The following is an 11,101-nucleotide window of genomic DNA, read 5'->3' as shown; positions in this document are numbered from 1 at the left end:
GAAATGCTCATGAATGTCAGTTTAGAAGCTATCAAAGTTCTCAAATAAAGCACCTTTTGAGAATGTCAATGTTTGTTGGTAATTATCTTACAAAACTAGGAAGGATTTTTGGTTTATATATTAAAAGTTATGGTTGTTTATTGATTTTTGTAAAAAAAAAATCGCAACTTTTAGAAAAATGCCCTGCGAAACCAGGCATTTTAGCTGCAACAATCACAAAAAATGCCCACGAAATCCCGTAGTATGTCACCCAGGAGGTTCTGCAATGGAAGAAGAAATTTGATTAACTGGAATAATTTGAGACACATTTTGAGTGTGACGTCTTCTGACCTTTAGCACTGATGGTGCGCAGGTCAGTGATCTTCATCAGGGCCTTGGGGAACATTAGGGGCATGCTGGGTCGCCGCTTACGGGAGTAGATCTTCAGTGCCTCCAGCAGCGGCTCCTGCAGCACCTCCACCTTCGACGGCTCCTCCAGGTCCTGCCGGTCTGCTCGGCACACAAACATTTCAGGGTTTTAGCCTCCGATGGAACTGAAATCCAAAAACAACCAGACCTCAAACACAGACTCGGCACCTCCAGAGACGAGGCAGATGGCACTCAGGAGCCCGCTCTCCGTCTCATCCATCTCCAGAGGCAGCAGCTGCCCGGCAAACGTGAAAACCTGGTCCGTCAGCGGTCCGAAGCCCGCGTTGTGGATCTGGGTGCGGGTCAGAGTCAGCCCGTCGGAAAAGGTCATGGTGTCCTGGTCCGGAGTGTAGCGGGTGCAAATCCTCAAGATCTGGAGGGAAAACAACGAACGGGTGGAAATCTAACTTTTTAAACAACAAGAGGGTTTTTACTGCACTTAAAGAAATATATTCTGTAATATTTAAAAGAGAAAACATAAATATATGTGTAATTCATATTTTAAGGAGACTAACTAATACATCAGCCCTCATTCTGGCTCAGTATTCCCCTACTTATTGTTAAAAAAGCAACATAAATATAAAATTTACACCCACATGCAGAAAGTGGGCTCGTTTGTGATGCAGTATGATGTATTCTGGACATTTGGTGAGAAAAATAAAAAGCACAGAAAGAGAATTTGGCACAGAGGTGTGCCAGAACATTTCATCAGGAGGGACAAATGTGTGCAAATGAAAAATAACAGATCTTTTCATCCCCGCGGAGCTGAGAGTCGTTTGGGTAAACAGTCAGACAGATGGTGAGAGTGACAGAGAAGGTCAGCTCAGATGGAGGAGGAGACTAAAACACGAAACGCTCGCCCGTCTTTTCTGTTTTCAAGGTCAGAATAAAAGCCAATTTCTCGAGGTGGACTCACCAGGATGTCGAGGCAGGCAGCTTTGAGCAGAGTGATCTGGTCTGCGATGGTCAGGCCCGTGAAGCCGGGCACGCGCTTGGCGAACTCCACCACCTTGATGATGCACTTGGTGGCGAGCTCGCTGAACTTGTCCCACAGGCCGAGGTCCAGCTGGATCCTGTGGTCGGAGCTGGAGTTCTGGGTGGAGGAGAAAACGTGACGAGAGACGTCGGTTTCACTGCCAGAGACGGGTTATTCTACTATAATCCTACAAAACAGTCTTCAGGCTTTCTGGAAGTTTTACTTCTTTGCCATAAATTTTTATGGCAAATATTTTGTTTTAAATATCACAGAATAAATCTTATTTAAGAAGGAAACCAGCAGCACAATAAAAAACCCTCTGCAATGGCGGGTAAAAAGGCTTTAGTTATTATTTTAGAGTTTACTGCTCAAGTAATTTTAAACCCCATAAAAAACAACTAAACCAGCATTTGGTGATGAGGTCAGAGGTCAGTGGGGATTTAAGAATCAACAAACTTTCCCCAAAATCACAGCTAATTTGTAACTGTTTCAGAGAAATACGACGACGTGAATCAGTTTGATCGACTCATTTAGTTTGACAAATACCAACATTTGACATAATTTTTACTGCCCACAAAATAAATTATTACCACCAAACGTGTCTAACGAAATAATATTAATAAATACAAAAAGAAGTCGGCTCAATAAGCTAATGTAAAATGCACTGTTTGTGCACCTGCTGGGTTTATTTCCATGGTTTATCTTGATTGACCTCGCGATCTTGACCCTGACAAACACAGGAAGTGGCTTATTGCACCATTTCATACAGTTTCTTTTAGGTTTGGTTTCATTCCTTGTGATTCAAGATGGCCACCACAGCCAATCAACCTTAGCAAACAGGGAAATGGCGATGACTCAGTCGGTGTTACAGATACATATCACCTGCCGCCTCACGTTAACAGGTTTTAACAACGATCTGTTAGCGCTCCTCCAAGGAATATTTACTGCATTTTTAAAGATTCACATTTTAAGTATTACATTATCTGTGTTTAAGTCTATCTGCCCAAATATATACAGTTGTATATAAACAGCTTATCTATTCATCAGCTGATCATGTCTTTAAAACATCACTCCCAGAAATAAACACAAACATCACAGATTCAACAAGATTTTCCTGAATTCTAATCAATTAATTTGAATTAAACACATATTATAGTTGCTCTCAAGTTTGGATCTTTCTCTCCATCCTCTCAGCTGTTATATTGTAAATACTGATCAGTAAACAGCTGGAACTTGTTATTTATTAGCTAACCTGAACATTTCCAGGCCTCCTCTTGATGCTCAGACACAACTTCCTGCTGTCTTTCAACCACTTTGAAAAGCTTTCTTTCCTGCCTCCATCTTTATCTTTCTGCCTCTCCATCTTTAGCTCTCTGTCATCAGATGAGCGGGTCTCCTCTCTGCTGTGAGATTGACAGCTGTCAGTGCTTGGGGAAGTGGGCGGGCCTTACAGTACGCTGCAGAATGAGTGCTTTCTCACATTTAGCCGCCAAAGTCACCAGATTTGTCGCTAGACGCTTTAAAAAAATGCTAGAGGGATCTGAAAACTCGCTAAATATAGTGTTAAAGTGACAAAAAGGCCGTTTGTGTGTTTTTTTTTGCGTGAGAAATACAAAGTGTGGCTTGTGAGGGCCAAATGCGGGACTTTTGGCTATCCCACACAGGGCGATGCGGGACAAGGGACAGGGGGGCTAAATGCGGGACGGTTGGCAAGTATGAATGTTTTGTTTTTGTTGTTGAGTCCCTTAAATCCGATCTTTGAATCATTCAGGCGTAAAAAAGGCTCCTAAATCCAAGGATGAACCAGCGTTGTGTCGACTCGGAGGCCAACAGACGACTTTAAATTAGATCTTTAGGAGCCTTTTTACGCCTGATTGATTCGCAGCTCAGAGCCAAAAACATTCCTCTGAAAATAGTCAAGTCCTGCACAGAATAAAGGAGTTTAAAAAGCTGTCAAAGTTAAAAGAAATGATTAATGATTAAGACCATTTTAAAAGATTATTATAAAAATTTGTCTCCTTTTTGCCACATTTGGAAACAATGCCGAAGGTAAACAAACAAGAAGACAAATCCTGCTCGCCATAATCAGGCTTTAAACTGTGAACCAAACAGAAGAGATTTAAAGTTCCTATTAAAATATAAACAATTTACTTTTTGTTACATAATTCAAACCAGGATATTTGTTTCCTAATTCTGTTTCCCTTTCGGTTCAGATTCACTAAACCCACATTTTAAAATATCTTCGGGAATGCTTTTAATGAGGCATACCAACACATTTAGTCATAATGACCATTAGTGATTTTGAAACTGCTGGAATATTTGAGTCACGCAGAAAGGAAGACGCTTTCCTGTCAGTGACGGGGAGCGTCTCATTGTTTGGTTTAACCACGTTGCGTGAGAACTGATTCGCCGAGGATGACGGAGCAAATGTTACACTATCCTCTAACAAAGAAGCAGCGTTTAAACTTTTTACTTCCTTGTAAGAAATGTGCCTAAAACAACAGATGCATGTGCAGCAGATTTACACTTATTATTTAAAATATTATCTCCTCCATATTGTTTTGATTCATGAGAGAAAAACGAGCAATTTCCCTTCTTTGCTTCCTTCTTATTGGCTAAAAAAACCAAACTTTATTTTTACTTTCCTGTCAGATATGCCCTTATTTTCCAAACCTACTCTGCACCATTTATCTGCGAATACGATGAACTCATCTCTTAATTTAATTTAACATGCATCTAAACCTAAAATGCATGAATGGATGTAAATGTTTTTAAATAAGCTGGGACGGGACAAATACGAGGCTAAATGCTTTAGCTGTTATTCTCTTCTCTGTGAGAGAGACATCACTGAAACCGTTCAGTTTCAAGTGCCGTTTGTTTTTTTCAATAAAACTCATCTCTTCTTGCTGAAATCCATAAAATCAATAAATTTAAAAAAAAGAAAGAGTGCCTAGAGCACACGTGTCAAACTAAAGGCCCGCGGGCCAGATCCGGCCCTCTGTAACATTTCATCCGGCCCTCTAGTCAGGTTCAGATCGAGTCTGATTCTTATTTTGCTTTAAAAAACTGAGGCTAATTAGTGAAGTTTTCTCTTGACAGTGACTTAGAAGCCAACAATATATAGTTTTAATCTGTTTTAATGTTAAAAAATTCATTTAAAAGCTGAGTGAGGCGTAAGAAATGACTGCTAATGATGTGCTTTTTTAAGTTTGATCTATTTGTCTGAGTTCATTAAAGTCTGTTTGCTCTAAATTCTGTATAATCTGTAACTGGGAAAAGATCATTGATATTTCTGTATGAATGATTTGACATAATACATCTAAAACCAAGGTTAATTTATGTAATTTTTAATAAATATTGATAGTGATTGGCCCTTGGCTAGGACCAAATTTTTAATTTTGGCCCCCTTGCGTCACTGGGTTTGACACCCCTGGTCTAAAGGTCAAGGACGTAAGCTGAACTTTCTGCAGAAAGCACAACATCGATGGCTTTCCTTCGTCAATAACAGATGTAACCATAAAGAGATAACTTCAGGAAACTTTGGAAAGAGCTACAAAACAAGAAAGTGCCTTCTTAAACTTTAGAGTTTAATAAAGTTGTCTTATGTTGATGTTTTCCTGAGAGGTTTCTGATACCTCTGGGTTTGAAGGCATGAATGAAAGAACAGCGTGTCTGCAGGAACCGATCCCTCAGGGATGTGTACTCGGTCCTTTACGGTTTAAATTCACTTTGAATCAGTTCAGTCAGTTTGCTGATTAAACAACAGTTTCAAACTATTCGGATGTTTTTAGACAACAAGGCAAAGATTAAAACTAAAACATAAGACAGGACTGATTACCTCAAACATACAACGCAATGTTGGAAAAACCAGGACGACAAAAAAACTAGATAAATGATTGCATTTTCTGTGAAAATTCAGTTTGAATAATGACTCTTCTAACAGATAAAAATACACGACAAAAGGACAGAAGGAAGTAAAAGTAAAATTAGAAAGAGGTACAACTTTATTTTAAGAAAATGAAAGAAGTCGGAACATGAAATATTTTGTGGTAAAATAAATAACTTTACTGTCAGTAATCGGGTTGGATGCAGTTATAAATTACATAATAATCTAAATTATTTCTCAGTCAATTTAAGATTGTCAGAAACTTTGAGTGGCGTGACTCTTGAAAACAGTCCAGGAATGTTTTTTGTTTTGTTTTAACCGCATGCATGAGTCAGTATTTTATTTCTGCTCCACTTCCTGGTTTTGCTCAAACTTCCAGGCATTAGCCACTCCCAGCCACATTTTTATACAAAACAAGTTACACGACCTCGATTATTGAACGGTAAACAATTATTACTAGCAAACTTTGCCAAAGGTTTTTTGTAAGTGACATTACGGTTAGCGTGAACCACAAATTAGGCTCATTTTACCTGATTATAATTAAAATTTTCCAACAGTAATAGAGCAGTAAATGCCGTAAAGTGACATAACACTTTATGGAACGTCTGCTACATTGACTATTTTTAAATCTAATTGTTTTTATTATAGTCATTTAATAAAGGTGATGTTTCAGGATGCATTTGTTTTCTTTATCCTGTGGAAAAATAAGAAGGGAATAGAGGTAAAAATGTAGAAATTTGAGAAGAAAGTGCGTTTAGCATTGCATTTTTGTAACCGTAAAGCCGAGAACAAATGAGTTGGTTTTGAATTAAATTAATATATTTTGACTTGACTTTGCACGATTAGTTGGACACAAATTAGGTATTTATTTTTCTAAAACTCACATGGCTGCCAGTGTCTTTCTGACTGCTGTTTTGCAGCTTTTTAAAGAGATTTAAATTAATTTTTTTGCACATGTTATTTTCTATTAATGAGAATTAAGAGTCAGGAATTTGCCCAAATAAATCTGGTTCCAGGAAGTTATGGTTCTGAGACCAAAGATGGAATTTCGTTCTTCATGATAATTTTTTTCCATTTCTTTAGCATTCTCACACTTCTTCAGACCATCTAATTTACTCGTGTTTATCCGTCAAACGTCATGAAATCGTTGACAGACGGCCAACGTGTCTTTGGGAGTTTTAAAAAGCCTAAAAACGGCGATCCGTCCACCTCACTGAGCTGACAGATTCACCCGGTGATGTGACGTGATTCAGCAGCTTCTCGACAGAAAGGGGAATCGGTCTGATGAGCACCGCGGTACGACGAACCAACAACCAATCAGGGTCAGGCGTGTGACCGGTGCCATTGTCTGGCTGACAGGATTTTAATTTGTGAGACCATTGTTCTGGTTCCCCTCCCCCACAAAGATCAGTTTGTTGGAGCTCTCCTGCATGAAATCACATATATTTATTTATTAAAACCTAAACATTCGGACACCAACGCGGTTTTTGTTCATTTGTGACGACTTTTAGGTCGATGTTGTGCGCAGACAAACTTTTCAGTCAAAATAAAAACAAATTATCGGTGCTAAACAAACATTTTGTTTGTTACTTATTGTTCTGCCTCGACTGTAGGATCACCAGCTGAGCGACAAGCTTTCAGAAACGGGGGGATGTTTGAATAATGATCATTAAATATCTCTTCTCCCACCCGACCCCCATTACCTTAAATCCTCTGGATCACAGCAGACGTCCCGACATTTTCTGTTCAACCCTCATAATCCCCGTTCATCTCACTGCTGGTTGGAGAAACGGCTGACACATGTCAGAAAACTGCAGCTGATTCTGGAAACTCTTCGTGTGATCGGTGACATTTCGTCCTTCTGGGGGGGGGGAACGGGAGATCGGCTTCGATTTCAGCTTTCACCTTATTCTTTTCCTGCTTTGATTTTTCTGCATACTTTGTACTTTTTTTAGTGACTCGTTTGTCAAAATGTTCAGCTCATTCAGGGATTGGTTGCTTTGACTTTTGGTTTTTGTAACTTTTATATTTTTTAGAACATTTATCTGTATTTACAAATAAGTTCCCCACAGAAACACTCTTCAGTTTCTTCAAACAAATCTGCTTCAGCTTCCTACGCTGTTTTTGTCTTTTTAGCTGTTAGATAGCCTTTTGCTACATTTAGCTTTTAGCTAGCATTTTGGCTACTTTTAGCTTTTAGTAATTGTTCTACTGCTTTTACCTTTTAGCTAGCCTTTTCATACCTTTAGCTTTCGGCTTATGATTTGTTTGTTTTACCTTTTAGTCAGCTCTTTGTTACTTTTTGCTTCTAACAAACCCTTTGCTGTTTTTATTTAGTGTTTTATGTTTTATGCTACTTTACCTTTTAGCTACTTTTAGCTAGTGTTTAAAAGAAGCTTAAAAACCAGAACTAGCAAGCAGAAAAGAAGTCCAGTTGTTTTTGAACCTCGTTTTGGATTTACCATCCTGAATGAAGCTACGCCAGCGTTTAGCTTGTGTTCAGCTTGTTTTAGCTCTAATGGCTCAGTTTCCCTCGCCTTCGATGGCGCCTTGTGGGTGGAGACTCACTGTGGTGTACTTTCCCAGCTGGCAAAGGGAGGGGAAGGTCTCCCTGTGAGCCCTGCAGATCTTCTCCACGATCAGGCCGAGCTCCGCTGTCAGCTCGTACGTCTCCATGATGGTCATCTTCACCGCTTCCTTCTTCCCCTTTCGCCTGTTTCTGTCGTTCCTCACAGCTGGAGAAAAGAACGAGGGGAGGTGACAAAACGTAGAGGAAATAAAACTTTATTCAAATTTTTAGATGTTCACATTGAAATGGTTTATGATTACACACAAAGGAATGCTTATCACCCGCCGCCTTGTGAGGCATTTTGGTCAAACCTTTAAAACAACATTCTGTGTGATCTCACGCTATGGTTTGCATGATCTGTTAGCGCTCAGAGGATGTCTTATGAATGACTGTCAGCTACTACCACACCAAATTTTAGCTCAGTATCTGTAAAATCCACTGAGGTATTGATATATTTGTGTAGGCTACGGTTAATTAGCTGTGGTAGCCATTTTGAAATGGATTGATGCTGAAGGTTTTTCAGTTGTAAATGTATATTCAGCACTGAAGAACTAAAAAAAATGACAATTTCTGTAAAAAATGCAGCGTAGAATCTCCAACATTACCAGAATGCTTTGATATATGAAAAGCTAAAATAGCTCAAATTATGCAGAGGTAGTTAGATTGCAAAATACAATAAAAGATTAGTTAAACTGCTGACTCAGCATCACATCATTGCTCTGTTCTGATAAAATATTGCAGGATTTTGTGGGGGGGGTTTTCTGTTGATGATCTACACCAGTGGTCTCCAATCCTGGTCCTCAGGGCCACCATCCTGCATGTTTTCCTTGTTTCCCTGCTCCAACACACCTGATTCAGAGGTTAAATCACCTCTTCATGTTCTGCAGAAGCCTGTTAATCACCCATTGATGAGGTGTTAGAGCAGAGAAACAAGTAAAACCTGCAGGATGGTGGCCCTCGAGGACCAGGTTTTGGAGACCCTTGATCTACACAGATCTCTGTGCTCCAGCAGAAAATATTTGACCCGAATGGAGACGTTTGTGTGGCTAAATGTCCTCTTTAAGACTTTGTAAAGTGTAGTTGGCAGAAATCTGTGTGGATCATGTTTTAGCCCTGAGGGCAACTGAAGCAGGTAAATATCCAGGTTAGCCTTTCATAATCACTTCTGTAATGGTGTCAACACGTTTCTGGTTCGTCCCACTGACTTGCCTCGGGCAGCACATGGCACCGGAGAGGAGGATTATGCAACGGCTCGGTCCCTGCCTTCCTCCGTCCAGCCCCTGTCTCCTCCTCCTCCTCCCTCTGGTTGCCCTACATCCAGTCATGATCGTGTAAACACTCCAGGAGTGATCGTGTTACACGCCTACCAAAGCGTCCGGGGCAGCAGTTATGTAGCGTACATCTGTCTGATACATGTGTTTATTTATGTAACATGTTTGCAGCTGAATGTGGGGAAGCAACAATGAGAAAATGTAGTTGATCCTGCAGCGCCGCTTCGTCACCGATCCCTGCTGGCACCGTATCACACATCCTCACTTATCTGGGTCACAGCTTTGCACAGTAACACAGAGTCTGACTTTATTTTCATTGTTCAGCGTGGCGCTAGAGCACCGCTGTGCTGCACAAAGAAATCCTCAATTACTTCTTTTTATTTGGTAAATCAATGTTTCAGAAGGTTATTTTACTCATTTCATGCGGAGAATTTTGCCCAACTAATCTGACAGTTGGAGGTTTGTTGAAATTTAACATTAATATAATTTGGTAATGAAACTATAATTCCTTGAAGGAATACACGTCGCCTGCCTGGAGGGCCACCATCCTGCTCGATTTAGTTGCTTCTCTGCTCTTCAGCAGGTCTTCAGGTCCTGTTAATCACTCAGTCATTCAGATCAGGTGAGTCAAACCAGAGAAACATCTAAAACCTGCCCACAAGGATCGGACCCCACTGTTTTAAACCAAAATCTTGCCTGATTTGTTAGTGCTTGAGGTGAGTGAAGAGAATCACATTCAGCTACTACACCAGGTTTTAGCTCAATATCTGTAAAACTGACTAACTAATAGCCCTTTTTTTGGCTCAAGTCAGTTAGCTGTGGCAGCCATCTTGAATCATCTTGAATGGCTCTATAAGTTAATCAGTTTGCTCTGGTGATGGACAGATGAACAGGTGATGTCTGCAGATGATCTGTGGTGAGAACAGGGAACAGGTGGAGGAGAACCTGGAGAGGCGGAGGCAGGTGGAGCAGAGAGGCTACAAGGTCAGAGGTCACAAAGGTGCAGGACTTCAACTGTCCAGGCGGACAGGGAGTGAGGTAAAGAGGTGAAGAAGAGAGTCCAGGCAGGATGGAGAAAAGTTTTAGGAGTGAGCAAAGGTAAAAGGTCAAAGGAAAGGCTTACAGACAGTGATGAGAGCAGCCATGTTGGACAGTTTGGAGACAGAACAGGAAGTGTCAGAGCTGAAGATGTTGAGGTTCTCCTTGGGAGGGACGAGGATGGACAGGATTAGGAATGAGGTCATCAGAGGAGCACAGGTGGAAGGACTGGGAGATAAAGTTAGAGACGGTTTGGACATGTGCAGAGGAGGGACAGAAGGATGTTAGAGACAGAGAGGACAGATATGGATGCAGTTAGAGAGGACATGGAGGACAGAGGACACAGAAGACAGAGTTAGATGGAGGAGGACGACTCGCTGTGGAGACCCCTGAAAAGGCAACAGCTGATAGAAGAAGAACTACATCTTTCATTAAAATCCATCCTCTGGTTCATGAGATATTAAGCTAACAGACACACGGGGCAATTATATGATCGCCCGCCTTTCATGGCAGCGGGTGATAAAAGCCCGGGATGTGTCAGTAGTTTCATGTCTGAATAGTGTCTGTAGGTCTTTATGTCATGCTGCGTTTAATGACCTAAACTAAAAAAAGGACAGGAGACTGTGTCCTGCCTGCAAGGCGAAGCTCAGGGCGGAAAAGGCTCTGCAGACATCGTCTTCTGAACGCTCTGTAACATTTAGGCCACTCAGATGAATGTTTCAACATTTTCCCCGACTCGGAGCGTCTCATTCAGAGGAGAGTGTTGGGCTCTTTGCTCAGTGGACTGAACAGATTATATAAGACTGTGAGAGTGGTGGGGGGTGGGGGTTGAAGGGATTAAACTCCTCGGATGGATGAGCTCGAAGAAATTAATGACTTGAAAGAAGTTAATAAAAAAGAAGGCGACATCCTTTGAAAACAGATGTTTGTTGCTCTTTGTGATGGATGGGTCC

The 11,101-nt window shown here is 40.8% G+C and overlaps 1 protein-coding gene across 1 annotated transcript in view; it reads right to left on the bottom strand.

The window, feature by feature from the left end:
* LOC108243261 (retinoic acid receptor beta) overlaps nt 1-11,101 on the bottom strand; it is a 22,985-nt gene that overhangs the window by 2,019 nt on the left and 9,865 nt on the right. The window contains exons 4-7 of the mRNA XM_017428574.3: nt 7,839-8,005; nt 1,325-1,501; nt 577-781; nt 331-489 (exon numbers count right to left, since the gene is read on the bottom strand). Of these exons, the coding sequence (XP_017284063.1) occupies nt 331-489; nt 577-781; nt 1,325-1,501; nt 7,839-8,005 (708 nt within the window). The remainder of the gene's footprint in view (nt 1-330; nt 490-576; nt 782-1,324; nt 1,502-7,838; nt 8,006-11,101) is intronic.

Source organism: Kryptolebias marmoratus, linkage group LG16 (genome assembly GCF_001649575.2).
Source record: "Kryptolebias marmoratus isolate JLee-2015 linkage group LG16, ASM164957v2, whole genome shotgun sequence".
NCBI lineage: Eukaryota > Metazoa > Chordata > Actinopteri > Cyprinodontiformes > Rivulidae > Kryptolebias > Kryptolebias marmoratus.
Note: the sequence above shows the minus strand (reverse complement) of the source record. Positions and strands in the feature narration are given on the sequence as shown.